This window comes from Camelus dromedarius, chromosome 27 (genome assembly GCF_036321535.1).
Source record: "Camelus dromedarius isolate mCamDro1 chromosome 27, mCamDro1.pat, whole genome shotgun sequence".
Lineage (NCBI taxonomy): Eukaryota > Metazoa > Chordata > Mammalia > Artiodactyla > Camelidae > Camelus > Camelus dromedarius.
The window spans coordinates 11,486,382-11,506,412 of record NC_087462.1 but is presented as its reverse complement, the minus strand read 5'-3'; the positions used below and the strand labels follow the sequence as shown (position 1 = coordinate 11,506,412).

The window sequence follows — 20,031 nt, the reverse complement described above, 5'->3', positions numbered from 1 at the left end:
GAACAGGCTTTATCAAAAGACAAAGGCTGAGTTTGACTCTTAGCTGCATGGCTTGGGTACCTGGGGTTGGTGGAAGGAGAAATAGACTGGGAATCAGAATCCTGGGTCCTTCGTATGGCTCTGGTGTTATTCTTTCACTTGGAGCAGGTTCCTTCTACGCTTTGGTCTTGAGTTTCTCCCCCTGGAAAAAGATCTGACTGAATGAGATCAGTAGTTTTAAATTTTTATTTTCCTTTCTTTGGACAAAATTTTATGCAGAACTTCAAGATAGGAGGGGAGCTGCCCAGAGTTAATGCTGGAGTGGAGGCCTTTGGCCCCTACCACTCTTGCACAAGCAACACCAACACCTTAGGCAAAGAAGTGAGCATGAACATTACTGGCTTCAAGTACTATCCTGCCACAGGGCCTTGGCACATACTGTTCCCCAGCCTAAAGCCAATTTCTCCCAACTCTTCTGTCTCCCTTAAATGTCACCTCCTCTGAGAAGCCTTCCCTGACTACCCTCTCTAACATCATCTCTTCTTTATTAGCCCCTTGTTTATTGTCTACTTCATGGCACTTTTTACTAACTGTAATTATCTTCTTTATTTGTTTCCTTCTCTGCTTTTCACCAGAATGTGAGTCATCTGTCTTACTCCTGTATCCCACCAGCAGCCCATAATAGCACCTTTGTGCAAATTAGAAAAAGATGTCTTCCTTGAGACAGCTTCCTGACACTTGCCAGAAATGTGTCCTATGAGACAAATCTATGACAACTACAACACAAGTTGTGCAGTGCACAACCTGCACAGTAGCTCCATCCATGCCCACCAGGTTCCAGCGTTGGGGGAGGGGGGCGTGTGTTCAGTAAAAACCCGCTGACAAATTCTGTGAGGTCCCTACAGCTGGTCTGAGAACCTCCCTGCAGCAGGACACACTTAGGTTAGAGAATGAAGCCTTTCTGGTACTGAAGTCTCTGGGGAGGAGAGCCAAGGGTATGATTCAGGCCAGAGGCAACCAGGGGCCAAGGTGAGGATCCTGTTTTGTTTCACAGGCCACGAGACAAAAGCCATGCTGAACAACAGCGGCCCTCGGTACAAACGCAGCAAGATCGAGCGGCGCATGAACACGGACATCTTCTTCTGCATCGGGCTCCTCTTCCTCATGTGCCTCATCGGGGCCATAGGTATGGCACATTCTGGAAAGAACAACCCCACGTCATCGTTTCTTTGGGCGAGCTGCTTTGACTCAGAGTCCCCACTTCCTCATCCACAAAACGGGGTTCATTAAAAAAAAAAAAACAAGCCTATTCTGTGCTGTAACAGGATGCCAATTAAGTCAAAATGCAGGTGAAAGGCTCTTCACAGGATTATGTGCTCCAAATATTAGAAGGAGCATCCTTGATGTATTTGTCCAGCAAATACTTCCTGAACTCGGGCGCTCCCGTACCATGAGAGGGTGACAGGATGATGCGGTCTCAGGACCGGTCCTCAAAGACTCATCATCCTGCAGAAAGAAGCCCAACTCAAGCCAGAATCAGAAACACGGTCTGTCCCACTCAAGGTGGGCTGCACACAGGGACTGTATCAGTTTGTTATTGCTGCTGTAGAAAGTTAACACGAACTTAGTGTTTAAAACAACACTGGTTTGCACTGTTACAGCTCTGGCGTTATGAAGTCCAAAATCAGTTTCACTGGGTTAAGACCATGGTGTCCATAGGGCTGGCTCCCTTCTGGAGACTCTGAGAGGAGAGCTGGTCCCTTGTCTTTTTCAGTTTCTACTGGCCGTCTAGATTCCTTGGTTTGAAGCACTTTCCTTCGTCATCAAAGCACGTTACCCAATTTCCCCCCACATTTCCTTCTCTTTGTCTGTGGTGGTATCTCCCTCTGCCTCTCTTTTATAAGGACACTTGTCACTCCATCGTTGGGCCCACCTGGATAATCCAGGCTCCTCCTCCCCATGTCAAGATCCTTAACGTAATCACCTTTTGCCTTCTAAATTAGCATACTCACAGGGCTCCGGGAGGACGGGGACACCTGGCAAGGGAGGCATTATTCAGCCTACAACTGCGTTATGGGAGCATCAGGGAAGGTAGTCTCTCACTAGAGCTGATTCCCAGATGCAGGAGGCGTCCACCAAAGGAGGGAGGTGGCGGGGCAGGCTGGGGCGGGCAGCTGTGAGAAGGGAGAGGTCACTCCTGGCCCCGGGGACAGCACAAGCAAAGCACAGCAGAGGAAGGAGCTTCCTTTTATGCAGATGAATGTTCGACTATTTGGTGTGGCCAGAGCAACGCCAAGGATGGAGCCCTGGTGAGAACCAGGTTGTGGCCGAGGTCTGCAACTGCCGGCTGTAGAGAGCTCCAGGAGGCGTAGACCCACGTGATCCACAGCCATTTAAGCTGCTCTTCGGAGGGGAGGCAAAGAGGGGCCCTTGCTCTTACCCACTCCACTCTCTGCATCTTAACTCTAAGGATGGTTCTTAGGACCCTAGAGGAGACCCCAAAAAGGATGGGGGAGGATTCAGGGGAAGAACTTGTATGCGGAGTCCAGGACCCGCTCCCCTCCGCTGACCCCACACGAGTGAGCAGCGACGGCGTTCGCTCTTCACTCACTTTCATCAGAAACTGCCCATCACTGATTTTAACAGACGATGTCTGACATCCCAAGGTCGTCCCAGGACGCATGGAGATCTCGTGCGGCGCCACAGCGAAGTCAGGTGGTGGGGATTTAGTCTTGTGTGTGGCCTGGAGCTTTTTTAATGACAGCACTTCCCATATGTGTCTAACGGCTCTCCGTGTGGGGCGCTGGTGTCAGGACAGGTTTTTCAGAGAACGTCAGACCTGGAAAGGACATATGAGATCATCTCACTGTGTCTCCCGAGAAAGGAAATTAATGATGAAAAGGTCACACGGTGAGATAAGGTACACGCGAACCAGAGTCAGCTTGGCCGAGTGCCCCAAATAGTAAGTAAACTGGGAGAGTAATGGGGAGGGGCAGGACTCTGTTCTCTCTGAGAATAACAACTCATACAGAGTGGCAGGCCTCTGTTGGCGCCTAATTTAAGTACAGCTCCTGCAGGAGGTAAAAGCTCTTGAATGAGCACCATTCTGGGGTTATTTATCACATATTTACTTTAATGGTGTAAAATGGTGTTTCTTTTTTAATTCCCTTGAAAGTGCCTCCCCACGACCTTTCTTACCACCCAGGACCCACCTGGGCTCCAGGACCTTGCCAGGCCTCCTCCTCCACGCAGCCTTCTCTGATTTCTCTCCTGGTCTATCTTCTGAAAGCCAGTGACCCTTACTCTGTGCCGTACATTTGGCCCTTAACCTCACGTCTAGGAGTCTGCTTTCTTCTGCCGTGTATGATGGTATTTGGCCCAATCTGCTGGGCAAGGAAGCATCCTCAGGGCTGGGCAGCATCCCCTGTGCCTTTTATTCCCTACAGTTGCTACCCTGGGGCTAAGGGCATTATACACATCAGGGTATTCTGTTCTCACAGTAACCCCATGGAGAAAGCATTACAACTAATTGACAAATGAGGATGCTGAGGTTCAGAGAGCTCGGAAGCAGGTGCCAGGTACACTTCACCTGATCAGTTCTCCCATGATGGGGGTTGTTATCCCCATTTGCAGATATGGAAACAGAGGGTTCTGTCTGCATCCAGTGCTGCTGTTACAGGATCTTAGAGCGTTCCAGGATCTGGCATAGCACCCCTCACACTGTGTGGGATTTGTGTCTTTTCGTCTGGCTCCCTGACTTAGTAGGTAACTCCTCAAAGACAAGAACTAGGACCAACTCCTTCCTGAATTAATTTTGGGTAAAAGGAGGATAGGAAGGAGGCAGGGAGGTGTGGGTGAACAGAGATATGGATGGATGGATGGATAGATACATGCATGGGAGAAAAAGAGGGGCTAGGGTACAGATTCATCAAGACTTCTCAGCTATGTACTTTCTACTACACAACTGGAAAAAAAAACAAAACTCATGCCCCTTTCTCTCTTTCCAACCTCTGTATTACAGGGCTTCAACAAAATGTAAGTAATCCTCATGCTCGTCTCCTCTGGGAGGAGACACTTAATGCCTATCAAGAGATTGAAATACAGGGTAGATGAAGGACCACTTTAGAGCTAAATGAACACACACACACACACACACACACACACCTATGTTATGTAGAATAAGGATGGGTCTCTCCAAAGCATGCTCATTTCCAGGAATAAGTCAAGGAAGGGCTGATGTAATTGACCAGTTTGGGATTAAGTGGAGATTTTGCCTCATCGCTGGCTTTGCCTCCTCTAGGTCACGGCCTCTGGAATGGGACCTTTGCAGAACACCCTCCCTTTGATGTACCGGATGCCAAGGGCAACTTCCTTCCCCTGGCCCTCGGGGGCTTCTACATGTTCCTCACGATGATTATCCTGCTCCAGGTAGGAGGCCCTCCCGAACTCGGGGCTCAAAAGACCTGTGGCCAATACCTGTACAACTCTGCAAAAAAAGAAAAAAGAAAAGTCAGTGCTGAGCCCAAGAAAGAACTGACTGGACTGAGATGGGGAAATGTTGATTGCTTTCTTATGGGTCTTGGAAAGTATTCACTTCAGGGGTGATGTCAGGACCAGCCCTGCCTCGTGGAGGGGACCTTGGCCCCAGATAATAGCAGAGAAAAATATTTATCAGGCTTTTCTCTTCAAGAATAAGACTACAGCCGTGAGCCACGTGTCCCTGTCCCTTTGCCAGCTATAGAACAGGTAAAACCCTCATGACCTGGGGACAACAAAAGATAACACAGCACAGAGAACTACAGAGAACTTTCAAGCCCCAAGCATTGAGAGAAGGGAACTCCAGGTTAGTGTTCTCCCATTTGATAGATGGAGGAAAAAACCAAAAACACGGAGCACCTACAAGGGAGGTAAGGAAGGCACCTCCTACAGGTAAACACCTACAAGGTGCAGGTGGATATAAAGAGATGAAGAAAAAAAAAAAATCTTCAGGCCTTGTAAGAAATTACAGTCTTTGAAAAGACAAGGGGGAGTTGTGGTTTTGCTTTGCTAAAACCCATCTAAGGTTGAGTTCTTACATTATTGAGGGTGTCACGTTGTCCTCTTACTGGTGAACCTTTTTCACTCATTAGTTCGCTTGCTCATTGAGCAGAGTAATCTTTTTAAAATGTGAGTCGGGTCATGGCCCTCCTCTGCACTGAACCCTCTGATGGGTTCACATCCAAAGTGAAATCCGAAGTTCTTACCGCAGTCAGCAAGGCCCTAAATGATCCAAACCCTGCCTCCCTCTTGGCCAGCATCTGGGAGCTGTCCCCACTCAGTCACACGCAGCCCTGCTGACTCCTACCCACCCTCAAACACCCAGCCTGCGGTGCCCGGAACGCTCCTCCTCCCGCAGATAACCTCACGCTCATACCCTCATTTCTTCAGGTCTCTGTGCAAAGGTCGTGGTTTATGAAAAAGTCCCTCCCAGCCTTCACCCTCTACCCTCTTTTCTTTATTCTTTCACATGAGACTTAACCACCACCAGATACATGTTAATTTGTTTACTGAAATGCGAGGTCTTCAAGGCTGGGGGTTTTGTTCCACTCACTGCCGTTTGCAGGACCTAGAACAGCACATGACACACAGCAAATGCTCATCAGATACATGGTATCGGATGGGTGGGTCGTGGTCCACAATGGGTCGGAATGTCTGTCAAAGTGAGCGGCAGTCCTTGGTGGCACAGAGATCCAGGGGCATCAGGAGACTCAGACAGAGGCCCCCAGAGCCCCTCACACACTTCCTGCTCAGTCAGTAAACAGCCAATGGTGAGTGCCTCTCCCATGCCAGACATCCCTGACTGAAGAAGCCTTATCACTTTTTCAGATTCCCCTAAGAATCCCAAGAGAGGCACGAGGTCACTTTGATTTCTCAGTAAAGTCCATGATGTAATCTGACCTCAGCTTTGCATGAGATGCCTTTGCTCCCCACCCCCAACCCTCACGCAGTGAGGGTCCTGAGATGAGGAACCAGCCTGGCTTCTGACACGGTGGGAACCATCTCCCCACAGGTGCTGATCCCAATCTCCCTGTACGTGTCCATCGAGCTGGTGAAGCTCGGGCAAGTCTTCTTGCTGCACAATGACCTCGACCTGTATGATGAAGACACCGATTTGTCCATTCAGTGTCGCGCCCTCAACATCACCGAGGACTTGGGCCAGATCCAGTACATCTTCTCGGACAAGACGGGGACGCTGACCGAGAACAAGATGGTGTTCCGGCGCTGCACCATCATGGGCAGCGAGTATTCTCACCAAGAGAATGGTGCGAGGGCTTCCTGGGGCCCCATCCCTCTTCTAAAGGAACCTCCCCTGTCCTCCTAAGAGAATGGTGACAAAAGCCATTATTCTGGCTCCCCGCAGAGCTGGGTGGCTCTGTGAGCAGGAGCTTCCCACATCCCCATGGATTCCTCGTCACAGATCAGCGCTGTCCTCATCACTGGGAAACTTCCACGGAGTGACTTCACAGAGGAAGTCAGCCATCTCCTGTGTGCTAGCCCTCTGGCCTGTCGACCTTTGTGTGGGGCCATTTACACACACGATTTTTATCTGTCAGGAATGCGCTGGGGACATGTCCCAATTATGCACCAGTAATGCAGGCAAAGTTGATGAATTTCTCAGGTCACCTTACCGGACACGACAGGCCTCAGGCTGGGCGCGTGGTCAGGCGTGGTACATCCAGGAAATGCCCTCCACGCTGACTGATCCCGGAGGTTTCCACTGAGGCAAAGCTTTTAAACTTGGGAGATACGGCTGTAAAATGCCTGGGGACTGTCATTATGCGTGCACTGACGGTGGCCTGTAAAGCTGACCTGATTCCATCAGCTCCCTCCCTGACCACACACACACACTTCCTAACTAGGAGAAGAAACTCAGAGCAGCAGCCTTCTCTTGAGTGACAGGGATGGACAAAGCGAAGGGAGGGGATATCATAGGCCGCAGCCCAGTCTCCTTTGCCACAATGGTGACCGTTTACATGGGAGCTTCCCATCTCTTTTTAGCAATAACAACAGCTCCCATCAGCAGGGTTCAGAGTATGCTGATCACCTGAACACATTATATCAGTACGTCTTCAAAACAAGCCTAGAACCCCTGATGGAGGAAATGGAGGCACAGATTAGGCAAAGCTCAAGGTCACACACCTGGGAGGCAGCAGAGGCAGGATTTGAACCCATGTGACTTAGTGTCGCCTCTTGCTCCAGTCAGGGGAGCCAGCTGCCTGTTTCCCAGAGCAGCGTGGTGCCTACTCCACCCCGCAGCCTGGCATCGCCCACCCCCCGCCCATGATGCGGCCAGGGTAGGACTGTTGCCGTAACAGGACTCCTTTCTTGCAGCCAAGCGACTGGAGACCCCAAAGGAGCTGGACTCGGACAGTGAAGAGTGGACCCAGTACCAAGGCCTGTCCTTCCCAGCCTGCTGGGACCAGGGCCCAGCGACAGTGAGGGACCGAGGAGGGTCCCAGCCTCTGAGGAGGAGCCAGAGTGCCCGGGTGCCCATCCAGGGCCACTCGCGCCAAAGGTCCGTGGGACGCTGCGAAATCTCCCCGCCCCCTGTGGCCTTCAGCAGTCCTATAGTAAGTCCCTGCCTTTTCCTCTTGGGATGTAAGTGATGTCTCTCGGGGAGAGTTGGGAGAGGGCTCTGGAGTGTGAAAGAGAAAAGGCTATAAATCCTGAAGGGCTCTCATAATGAGCTGTCTCCAGGGCCTGGATGTCACCATCCTGCCCTGGCTGCCATGATTAAAAGCAGGTTCCGACTAAGTTTATTCAGACACAATAAGGAATTTGATGCCTGGAGTAAGACCCATTTCTTCCCTGCGCGGGCAGGCGAGGATGGTGGCGTGCGCTCTTTATGAACTGTTAGGTGTGCTGATCCCGTCAGGGTGAAGACCTGGGGTTAGTGGGGCGGTAGCCTCCTGGCTATCTGTTGGAGAGAGGACTGGGCCAAGGGTCAGGAAGCGTAGGCCCTGGCTTCAGCTCTGCTCCTGTCTTGCCGGGAAACCTTAAGAACAAGTTAAACCTCTTCCTATCCCTGTTTCGTCACCTGAAAAGCCTTTGCTTCCACCTCTCTCTGGCTGTTCTGAAAGGCGAGGAATGTGACGCTGGTGCTGACCTGCAAGGTCCCTGCCAGCTATGAATTAGGCACCTGGGGGGTCCGGTGCCCCAGGGTTTCATCTCCGCGCCAGTGGGTATCAGCCCTGTGACTTCAGTCAGCTTCCTGAGCTGGAAGCCTCAATGTTCCCATCTTGAAAAAGGGTGACTGTTATGCCTCGTGAGTTGATCCTGAGGACTTAATTCTGAAAATCCTGTGTCCCAGACAGATGGATAACTAACAGAAGTTTTCGGTGATCTTTCTAGAGGAAAGCTGTCTGCCTTGGTCAAATGCTCACATGACTGATGACAGGGAGGGGAAATGTGAGTTTTCATAAAATATAATGTCGAGCCCTCTCCCCAGAGAGGCTGGTATATTTGGTCCCGGGTGGGGCCTACGCATTTGTGTTTTTATTTCTGATAATTCTAGTGAGCAACCAAGATTGAGAGCCTCTCCAAGTATCACATCACCCCACTTGGAAGTGGTCCTTATTTGGCTCAAACAGGCACCTGCTACCGCTTGGGAGGTACTGGCTGAACGCGGTGATTTCTGCGGCCTTAAAGGGCTCTGACACTAACCTACGAAACATCTGTGGCTGGAGTGGCAAATCCTGGAATGAGTCCATAGAGAAGTCCTGTGGCAGTCCCAGGTGGACACCTGGGCTCCCGCCCCCACCCACTCTCGGCAGGCTCTCCGTGTTGCCTCCTCTTCCACCCACACGTCTGGCACCCAGTCTGCTAAGCTAGTCTCTCGGCTGCACCAGTCCTTCCCCTCCCCCTTGTAAACTCAGCCAGAACTTGGCCTCTGAAACCTCAGGGGTGCCAGGTCATGGCAGAGCGCCCGACCACACTCCAAAGAAGCTCGTTGTTGGCTTCCTTGGCCCTTTGCTCTAAACCAAAACTAAAATGAGCGTCAGCAGTAACCACCACTGCCACAAAAGCTGGCTTTTTTCCTTTACTACCAAGAGCTAGGAATCATCAGGTATTGTTGCCTAACCGGCTGCTGTAAAATCTGGCTTTAGGCTGGGGTAATAGACTTACGAAGTGGTGAGTTCTGAGTCAACGTTTAATAGTACCGGCAGATGGAAAATGAAATGCCTTTTTCCGCCCCTGGTCTCTAAGTAGCCAAGATTGGAGTAGAGAGTCTTTGCTTAGAAGTGCCACTTGCAAACATGTTTTCCAGAATCAACAGACCAAAGAATATCTTCCTAATCGTAACGTTTGCATTAGGCTCCAGACTGCACCATGGCCCCGCCCCCACTGTCTGGAAAGAGTGCAGTAGAGAGAAGTAAAGGGGGTGTCTTTGGCCCTCTGCCTCCCCTCCTGAAACTCGGCCTTCCTTTCTTGCTTTGGACCTGGTTTCTGCTCCGGGTTGGCGGGGGCAGGCCGCAGGCACACACTCCCACGGCGAGGTGAGCTAAGTGTCCTGATTTAAGTAGCCAAGCACACAGCATCTTTTTGGCAGTGATGTGAGGGCAAGAAACAGATGAAGCCTGTCTCGGCTTTGCTTCCCTTGGCTCCCAGGGTCCCCACGGGGGTCACACATCCACGGTGACCCTGTTCACAAGAACTGGGTCTTGTAAGATCTGGCAAACTCCCTTCTTGCTAGGCCGCTGAGTTGTTTCCCTTGAGGCTTATGTCCCTCGTGAGAAAAGCTTACTTTTAACATTCCCCGTGCTTCTATTTAAGCAACTCGTTACTGACATGGGGCTCTCCCCGTTCTTGAACCAAACTCGGTATCATCAAGGCCACAACTTCAGCGAGGCCAAAAGCGTCACTGCCCTAAGTTTTTCAGGTATATTTCAGTATGTTTCATCCTTTAGCTCTCCAGCAACCGGGAAAATTTGTTTCCACAATAGTGATGCAGCCACATGGCTAAGTATTCAAAAGGAACCAAAGGGCAAATGGAAGAGAGGAAGTCCTGTGTCCCCCACCACCTCAGAGACAGCCATTACTCACAGTTTCCTGTGTCCTTCCTGGAGGGCCAGTGTCTACACTGAAACCTGCCGTGGGGGATGCACATAAGTACATCCCTTCCCACAAACAAAAACATGCCAAGCGCACTCTTTTGGACTTTGGAAACTTTTTTTATTGAAGTATATAGTTGATTTATAATGTTGTGTTAGTTTCTGGTGTAGGAAATTTTTTTTTATTGAAATATATAGTTGATTTGTAATGTGTTAGTTTCTGGTGTATAGCATCAGGATTCAGTTATATTTATATATATATATATATTCTTTTTTATAGTCTTTATCATTATAGGTTATTACAAGATAGTGAATGAAGTTCCCTGTGCTGTATAGTAGGTCCTGGTAGTTTGTATCTGCTAATCCCAAACTCCTAGTTTATCCCTCCCCCATCCTTTCTGCTTTGAAACCATAAGTTTGTTTTCCGTGTCTGTGAGTCTTTCTGTTTTGTAAATAAGTTCATTGGACTTTTCGTTTAACATAATGAATCTTGGGGACTATTTTATACATATAGAGAGAGACAGATACTCCGTGGAGAGCTGCCTTGTCCCTTTTTCAGTGGCTTTGAGGATTTGTTGGGTGCTTGAGCCGTCATCTGTTTATATCCGTGTGTAAGTTTTTCTACAGCATTCTTAGAGCATAATTGCTAAATTGGGAGTGTGTGCATTTTTTTTTTAATTTTAACTTATACTTCCCAAGTAGTTGTACCAGCTTAGACATGCCCCAACAGCAGATAGGAGGGTCTGCTTCCTCCCTCCTCTGCCAAGTCTGTGTATCCTCAGTATCCACATTTCTTTAGAACAGGCTTTCATTTATTGTCAGGCAGCCAGCAAACACTAAGCAAGCGTCCACAACATGGCAAGTACTGTTCTAAACACTGGGGACGTAACATCTAATGGAGCCTTCTCCCTGATTGCAGGTGCTTACAGCCCAGGGAAGGGGCAGGAAGAGCCCCGCTGACTGCAGGCAAGCACTCTCAGTGCTGGGGTGGGTGGCTGGGAGCCCAGAGGTGCACCTGCGTCAAACTGGGCATCAGGGGGGACCTCCTGGAAAAGTTTGCACCTGAGCTGAATTTGAGGCATACTAAAGGTTAACAAGAGCAAAGAGAAGAGATCGTCTAACGGGGAGAGGGCAGGTGGTTGTAGGGGAGACAGTCTGCCCAGGCAGATGGAGAACTGGGGTTCTGAAGAGTAGCTGGGGAAAAAAAGGCACAGCTTGGAGAGAGGTGAAGGGAGAGATGGGGGCATGGGAGGAGCCAAGCCACAGAGTTTGCCTCCAGGCATGAGCACCAGGGTTCCTGTTAATTTTCACCGCTGGCTCTGTGGGTTCCCATAGCAACAACCTGCTGCACCCAGTCAGTGATGGTCACCAACGCTGTAAAAACTAGAGGAGAGCAGCAGATCGCAGCTCGGCCAGCTGGTCCCAGCCTCCAGTGTGGAACGCTCCCCAGCCAGGAGGTGAGCGGGAGCGACAGGGCAAGAGCCCAGAGCCTGGCTACTCAAACTCCGGTCCTTGGACTGGCAGCAGGTGCATCACGTGGGAGCTTATGGAAATGCAGGTGCTCCGGCCCTACTCCAGACCGGCTGAATCCGCGTCTGCACTTAAATGAGATGCCCCTTTGCTTTGTGCACATGTTAGAGTTTGGGAGGTGCCGGTATAGCGTTGAAGGGTTTCGGTTTGGGCATCAGGCAGAACTGGACTCAAGACCCAGCTCTTTGACTTTGTGACCTCAGACAAGTTACGTATCTTCTGTGAGCCTCGTTTGCCTCGTAAATAAAATGGGAGAGTGATAGTAGCTATTTTTATTGCTGTTATAATGATTAAATGATATACATGCAAGCACTTAGCAAAGCACCTGGCTTTGCTATAGATTGTCGATAAATATTATCTAATGATAAGAGGTTCCTTGAGGGTGTGGTGTGAGGTCAGAGAGCACCTTCCTCAGAGAGGGTTTGTATGAGCTTTAGGTGTTCAGCAACAGAAAGAAACCCAACCAGTGGGGTGCTTGGCTGCCACAAAGCTCTGGTCTGAACAGCTGGTGGTCCCACAGAGAAACAGACTAGTGGAAGGTCCCAGAGGTGGGTGGAGGCGCTGCTCTCCCTCTAGGAGTCCTACATGCCAAGCTCCTAAGTGTTAATGAACCAGACAGGAAACCCATGGGCTGTGGGCAGAGGGAGCCAGGAAGAACCTTGCCCTGCAGACACAAGTCTGCGAGCCCAGGGAAAGCTTCCCTGACGTCTGCCGCTGACACCTGCAGGCTGGGCCTGCTGCCAGCGCCAGGGAGAAGTTGGCCTCTGCAGAACTTTTCTTTAATGCATTACCGTAGGACTGGGTGGCAATACACTGAAGAAGAGTTCTAACAAAGGGAACGCCGTGGGTTAATCAGCAGTGAGCTAGCGCGGTGTCCTAGATAGGAGTCCGGCCACAAAGGTTTGGGTGCCCGCAGGCTGCCAGGCACCGGGGACGCATCACAGCCTCTGCCCTCACGGCACTTAGAGACCAGAGAGTAAGTGGACATGCAGTAAATAACCATTAAATCACTTTAGCTGTGTCACCATTTGGGAATACATAGTGCATAGCTGGGAGCAGAGCAGTGGGCTGCCAGAGGCTGGAGTCAGGTGGTGTGAAAGCTGTCCTCGCACTGACCCCGATTCAGTGTGCCATCTTGAGCAGTGCCTTCCCCTCCTCCCTGGCGCTCAGTTTTATCAGCAGGAAAATAAGGGAATTGGCTTTGATGACCTCGAAGCTTGTTCCCAAGTCTGAGTGTCTGTGGTAAGGGTTAAACGCATCTCAATCATATACCCCCACCAGAAAAATAAAATCTTTTTCTCTGAAAAAGATTCCTATAATCCCCTTTATAATCTCCTGGACTGTCTGCTGAGCCCTAAGTATTAGATATACAAGCCCGTCAGTTGTGTCTGGGATGTGTTTGGGCGAGTATCTAAGTAAGGCCACTTCCGCTTCGTGGGGGACCTTGCCTGGCGTGGTGGTTAAGAAGGTGAATTCTAGAGTTGGACTGTCCTGAATCAGCTTACTGTATGACCTTGGGCGAGACACCTAATCTTCCGGGACCGCAGTTTCCTCATCTCAAACACAGAGGTCACTGGGAAGATAACGGTACTCCACAGATAATGTGTGGAGCGGATGCAGGGAGATGATGGATGTAGGCAGAATGTAAGAAGCACTACATGAATAGGAACGATCATTACTGTTACGGGAAACTGGCTCAGAGCCCCTCGAGTGGTGTGGTAAACTGGCGGCAGGCACTGGAGGGACCCTGGGATCTGCTTAGAGGAGTTTGCACAGGAGCGTCAGTAAAGGAACAGAGCTACTTTACCTTGACCACAGAAAGAAAGACCCTAGACTCACAGTCAAGCGGTCTGACATCCAATTACACCGACTCACTGGGTGACTGGCCAGGTCAGCCTGTCGCGCTGGATTTCAATTAAGTTGGGACTAGTTTCATCTCAACTTGAAACTGAGACCAGGGAGGTCACATCAGTGGCACTGCTTGGAAGGTAGGATGAGCTGTGTCCGTGTGAGCTCCTGCTCTGACAGCTGCACTCAGAGCAGAGGGGACGGAGGGTGCGGGCTCCCTTCCTGAGCGTTCTGAAGACAGGGGCCCCGCGTGGTCAGGACGGCTCGGCAGCGCCGGTTACAGGGCAATGGAAGGAAGTGCAGGCTTGGTGGCAGTATTACAGCACTCTTCCTTTTAATTTTGGGGGTTTTTTCTTTTGTTTTTTTTTTTGTTTTTTTTTTTTTGAGGAGGGAGGTAGTTAGGTCTACTTATTTATTCATTTATTTTTAATAGAGGTACTGGGGGTTGAACCCAGGACCTCATGCATGCTGAGCATGAGCTCTACACACTGAGCTATACCCCACGCCACACTCTTCCTTTTAATAAACAGAATTTTTTCTGGACTTTGTGCTCTTACGATGGTATGAACTAGATGACAGTGTAGGTGTTGGCTCTGGGAGAGCCCTCCAAAGGAAGGTTGGGACCCTTTGAAGAGTGTGTGCTCCACCTCAGCTCCAGTCCGTGTCCCTTGAGCTTCCTGGGCTGTTGGAAAGCCTGACTCTCGTCCCTCCAGCCATCCAGCACCTCCGTGTCTGTCTGGGTTTCCTCCCCTGTGGCTCTCACCTGTGCCAGCAGCCCCAGGGAGGATAGAATTTGTCCTTTGGAGTCGCTGCAGTTGGGAGTCAAAGAAGACACAGTCTGAGGACTCTCTACCCACAGGGGTATTTTCAGTCTCGGCGTGGGCTCTTGTTTGTACAACTTTCTAGCTCATCAGCCCTCGGTCTTTACCCTGCACAAAGCAATCAGGCTCCCCCTACCCCCAGCCCATCCTTCTCAACCATTGACTCTCTTCCTTCTAAACTTCAATTAACCTGTGAACTCTGAACATTGATAGAAACGGTTCTATGTGAAAACTTCTTTGCAGGATGGCTTTTGCCGTATCTAGGAGGAGCTGGTGTGTGTTGAACTTCTGCTTCAAACACGCCAGCAGCTGGGCTCCAGAAATTACCACCTCCTGGAGAAGGCAGCCTCTGTCTTTGAGGTTCTTGGTTTATCTCTTTGGCTTATCTCTAGAGAGACTAAACATGGACGTGAGAAAATTTAAAATACAGGTCAATGTGTAGTGATTTCTAGAGGGATGGTGGAAGTGGGGACTTCTACAGTGACATGAAAAGTTGGAAACCCAGGAGTCAGATCCAGCCCGCAGTGTTTTTTTATTTGTATATATGTTTTTATTGAAGTGGGGTCAGTTTACAGTGTGTCAGTTTCTGGTGTACAGCACAATGCTTTAGTCATACATGAACATACATGTATTCATTTTCATATTCTTCTTCACTGTAGGTTACTACAAGATGTTGAATAGTTCCCTGTGCTATACAGTATGAACTTGTTATTTATCTCTTTTGTATATATTAGTGTCTGCAAATCTCAAACTCCCAATTTATCCCTTCCCACTCCCTCCCCCCCAACCCCAGTAACCATAAGTTTGTTTTCTACGTCTGTGAGTCTGTTTCTGATTTGTAAATTAGTTTTTTTATCTTTTTGCGGGGGCAGGGGATTCCTCATATGAGTGATATCATGTGGTATTTTTCTTTTCTCTTTCTGGCTTACTTCACTTAGAATGATGATCTCCAGGTCCATCCATGTTGCTGCAAATGGCATTACTGTATTCTTTTTCGTGGCTGAGTAGTATTCCATTGTATAAATATACCACAGCTTCTTTATCCAGTCATCTGCTGATGGACATTTAGGTTGTTTCCATGTCTTGACTAAATAGTAAATAGTGCTGCTAGGAACATTGGCAGCTCACAAATTTAAAAAAAAAACAGTTCTCATATCATCTCTACTTTATCTTGAACTCTCCAGAGATTTGGTAACATGCACTCTCCCTGAAGCATCTCACTAGCAGAGCAGTTGCCACTTTTCAGATGGGGTAGGATTTGCCAGGTCTCACAGCCCCTGCCATCCCATGGTGTCCTCTTCCATACCTTGGGTGACTTCCCTCATTCACCTTACCTGCCTGACTCCTGTGAACATTCTGAGTTCAAGGACATGCTATTGTGGCTCAGAAGTAGCAGAACTCATCGTGGGCTGGTTAGGATCTTACAGACATGTAGACGTTTTCATGGTTATTGAAGTCAGGGTAGGATCTTGGCAGACAGGAGAGGACTTTTTCAAACAGGGTGTGATACAAGGCACAGGAGAGGGATACATCTCCCAGGAGGCAACAAGCAGACCACCCGGCTGAGCTGAGGGTCCACGTGGCAGAGTGGTGGGGATAAGGGGTGGAGATGCAAACTGGGGAGAAACTGAAATGCCTACTGAAATATCTGTGCTAGCAGTGAAGTCCTCCCGAAGGCTTTTCACGCTTGAGAATATACTCAGGGAGATGGGGTTTGAGGAAGATGTATGGGTGATACATAGGATGGTTAGAAAGAAAAGAGCTGAAAGGCAGCAAAAGAGGTAGAGGCTGCGGCAGAAGTCCAGGACTGAGGGCTGGAGGGCCAGGCTGGACCAGGCTGGAAGCATCAGGAAGGAGGGGTAACCGGTGTGGAAAGTTTGTGGGGGAAGAGCTGCCAGAGCTTACAGCTGATGGGCGTGTGGCGGTGAGGGAAAGTAAGAATCTGCAGTGAGCAGGCCTGCGGGAGGGGAGATGGACCGGATGCAGGACCAGACGCAGCAAGGACCGCGCTGGCCTTTCCTGGGAACAAGAGAATCTGCTGGGGAGGGGAGGGGGTCCTTCTTCCCCAGTGTCAAAAAAGACTGACCCATACCTTTATCTCCCAGGAAAAAGACGTGACTCCAGATAAAAATCTACTGACCAAGGTGCAGGACGCAGCCCTGTGGCTGGAGAGCTTGTCAGACACCAGGCCCGCCAAGCCTTCCCTCTCCACCGCCTCCTCCGTTGCTGACTTCTTCCTTGCCTTAACCATCTGCAACTCTGTCATGGTCTCCACGACCACCGAGCCCCGGCAGAGGGTGAGGACTGGTGATGGTGGAGCTGGGATGGGTGGGAGGAGGGGTAGGGGCGGAGGGGTGAGGCCCTGCACAGGGAGACAATACACTTAGGTCCCAGCCTAGCCCCACAGTCGCCATTTCCTCACTCTTGAGATCTGGAACAGAACATTTGTCCTTCCTGGGCCCCAGTTCCCCCATTTTTAAAATAAAAATGGAAAAATGTTACATATGAGTTTTCCGTGTAGCTTTCAAACCTTGGGTCTATCTGTCTGCAGGGTAGATGTTAAAAGTTAACATTTACTGAGCACTTGCTGCTGTGCACGAGGCTCCATGCCAAATGCGTCACCTGCTGTGTCATTTAATCCTCGCAGCCCAGCAACCCTGTGAGGCATGGCCTTGGATTTAACAAGTGGAGAAACAGTGATTCAGAGAGCTTGAGTAACTTAGTGAAGGACAATGGTTAATACACAACAGAACCATCCGGATGATTCTGTGATGTTATCATGGTATGCTGGTATCTACTTTTTAATGGAGGCTTTAAAAGCAATTAATACCATGTGTGAAGTTCTGCCAATTTAGAGATAATGCAGCTGGATGGCCATTTATAGAAGGCTATACTTTGAATTAATTTTCAGTACTGAAGATAGATTTATCTTCCACTTATATGCACAAATTCTCACCCAAGCTCCCTTGTAAGTGACTAATAAGAATAATCAGGTGGTACAACTTGGGGCTATGAAATCAAGAAAAAGAGGGTTCACTCGGGTGCCAAACCAGAGGCTCCTAGTATTACACCCAGATTCTCAACCACCCCAAAGAGTCAGTTCAACCACTGAAAAGTCACGAAGTGACCAGAAGTCCTCAGGGAGCTTTGGGAGGCGTGAAGCGTTAACTGAGGAATGCACCCTATTTTCAAGAGGGAAAGAAGTACCATGTGGGGAAGGACAGCATCCCATTCTCAGTTTCCAAGTTAATGAGGAGGCTTTGGTTGGTGAGCAGCCTGAGAGCCCAGTCTCCCAGATCTGAGTCCCAGCCCTACCACCTCCACTCGGGGTGATCGCGGTCAGTCTAACCTCTTCATGCCTCTGTCTCCTCCACCATAAATTGGGGTGATGACAGTATCCCCTGGAGGTGCTGGAAGGATGAAGTGAGCTGTGCCGTGGGCAGAAATAAACAGACAAGGTGATGGTAAGGGTGCAGGGGATGGGAAGTCCTACTGTGAGTCTGGCTTTTGTCTCCTTTTCTTTCCTTTGTCCGTGATCAGAGCGGGATGGTCGTAAGATAGAGGAAGGTGAGCATTGCCGATCCCTAGAATGCCAGGGCTGGAAGGAAACAAATGGCCTACTCCCGTTGTGTTACAGGTGGTTAAACTGAGGTCCAGAGAGGGGAGAAGACTTGCCCACCATCTCTGATTGCAAAACAATCTCTCTATTCTGCCACAGGGCAGCTTGTTATTTTTTACACCATGGAGGGTAATGTTCTGCTTCCCTCCTTTGACCACCAGGTCACCCTGCCGCCCTCGACCAAGGCCCTGGGGACATCCCTGGAGAAGATTCAACTACTGTTCCACAGGCTGAAGCTGTTGAGCCTCAGCCAGTCATTCTCATCCACCGCGCCCTCCGACGTGGGCCTGGGAGAGAGTTTGGGGACCCACATGCCCACCACAGACTCAGAAGAGAGAGACGACGCATCTGTGTGCAGTGGAGGCTACTCCACGGACGGTGGCTCTAAGAGCAGCACGTGGGAGCAGGGTGACATCCCAGGGGTGGGGCCGGACGCTTGCCTGGAGGCGGGGCTGGGGGCAGCAGCCCCGGGCCTGGCCGGCCCCGAGCTCTGCTATGAGGCCGAGAGCCCTGACGAGGCCGCCCTGGTGCACGCTGCCCACGCCTACAGCTTCACCCTGGTTTCCCGGACACCAGAGCAGGTGACCGTGCGCTTGCCCCAGGGCACCTGCCTCACCTTCGAAGTCCTCTGCACCCTGGATTTTGACTCTGTCAGGAAAAGAATGTCCGTGGTGGTGAGGCACCCGCTGACCCATGAGATCATCGTCTACACCAAGGGTGCCGACTCCGTTATCATGGACCTGCTGGAAGACCCGGCCCGCGGTGAGTCCACCCCACCGGGCTCTGGGAGGAGAGGGCCCCATAGTTTAAGAGGTGGCCTAGAATGGTAATGAGGGGCTGGATTTTTAGCATCACTCCATCCAGCAGGTCGCAGCTGGAACACAGGCCCACAAGATGCTCTCCTCAAAGCAGCATCCTTAAAACATGCCGCTTTTGACATCTCCTCAACCTGGAGAATTACAGAGCTGGCTGTTAGCTTATTAAAGACTTGGGGCAGTCTTGTCATAGAGGAACCTCTTTATTTATCCCAGTTTCTAGTTTTCTAAACTCATTTAAATCTGGATTATCCATACAGAACTTTTTTTTTCCACCAGGACATCCATTAACACACCATCAAACACACTGTGGTCCAAAATCTTAGTTTGGGAGAGAAGCCAACTGAACCCAAAGAGGGGAGTGACTTAAGGAAGTGGTGCAGGGAACACATGGTCAATCCTGGGCCCAGGTACCCCGAACCCCGGCTCAGAGCACTCTCCCTGCCCCTAGAACTCGGCGTCAGGCTCAGTTCACTCTGGGAAGCCTCAGGTGCTCCTCTCTATCATCCATCTCCCCAGTCTCCCCTAAAATGGATTTTCATAAACTTAAACTTGCTCCAAGCCAGAAAAATGTTCCAAAGTCCCTACATATCAGTGTCCAATTTTGGAGCAGCGTGAATTGGTGTGCAGCCGCTTCCGGACTGCTAACAAGGAGAGGACAGTTATGGGCGATGATTCTCCCAGGACAGTAGATTCTAGCCAAACTGTAGAATTGCCCGGGCAGCACTGTGACTCCTGCATTGTCAGCTGTGGATCAGAGCCAAGAGGTTCATGGGGATTGATGACTATTTAGAATGGGAAGGGAGCTAATTAGGTCTCTTCATCCCCAGACTCTGGCAGACAAGTGAATTCAGTGTTTCTGAGTCAAAGGAGCCACGGCACTCTATCGCTGGCAACAGCCATCTGAGCTACCCTGGAGATGTTTGTTTGTTCCTCACCTGATTCCAAAATGGATTATAGATGGCTCCAGTAAAAGATAACATAAGCAATGTTCCTATAAGATTTGAGAAGCAAAGCTTTGAAAAGGAAGGGAACAAAACAACCTCAGGTTTAATGTATTTACAGCATTTGAACATTCTATTTGACCCTGAGCTTCCTGGTAGCCCAAGCAAAAAGGTAAACTCAAACAGGTAGAAGGCAAAATATGTTTAATCTCAGGAGCTGATATCATTGAAAATAAAATACTGTAGATAGTGCTCAAAAAGACAAAGCACAAAGACTGTACTTAAGGTACCAGGAAACCAGTAGCACTGAAAAATGAGAAAATAATCTTTGAAGGGATCTTTATAGTGCATAAAAGCAGCCTTACGATAGTATCATGGGGAAAA

At 49.8% G+C, this 20,031-nt stretch overlaps 1 protein-coding gene across 7 annotated transcripts in view; it reads left to right on the top strand.

The window, feature by feature from the left end:
- ATP10B (ATPase phospholipid transporting 10B (putative)) overlaps nt 1-20,031 on the top strand; it is a 236,504-nt gene that overhangs the window by 170,438 nt on the left and 46,035 nt on the right. For all 7 annotated transcript variants that reach the window (XR_004131953.2, XM_031437734.2, XM_031437735.2 and 4 more), the window contains 6 exons: nt 1,034-1,165; nt 4,280-4,407; nt 6,029-6,281; nt 7,351-7,589; nt 16,375-16,566; nt 18,050-18,650. Coding sequence is in view for 6 of the 7 variants with exons in the window: in XM_031437734.2 (XP_031293594.2) it covers nt 1,034-1,165; nt 4,280-4,407; nt 6,029-6,281; nt 7,351-7,589; nt 16,375-16,566; nt 18,050-18,650 (1,545 nt within the window). In the remaining variant the exon portion in view is untranslated. The remainder of the gene's footprint in view (nt 1-1,033; nt 1,166-4,279; nt 4,408-6,028; nt 6,282-7,350; nt 7,590-16,374; nt 16,567-18,049; nt 18,651-20,031) is intronic.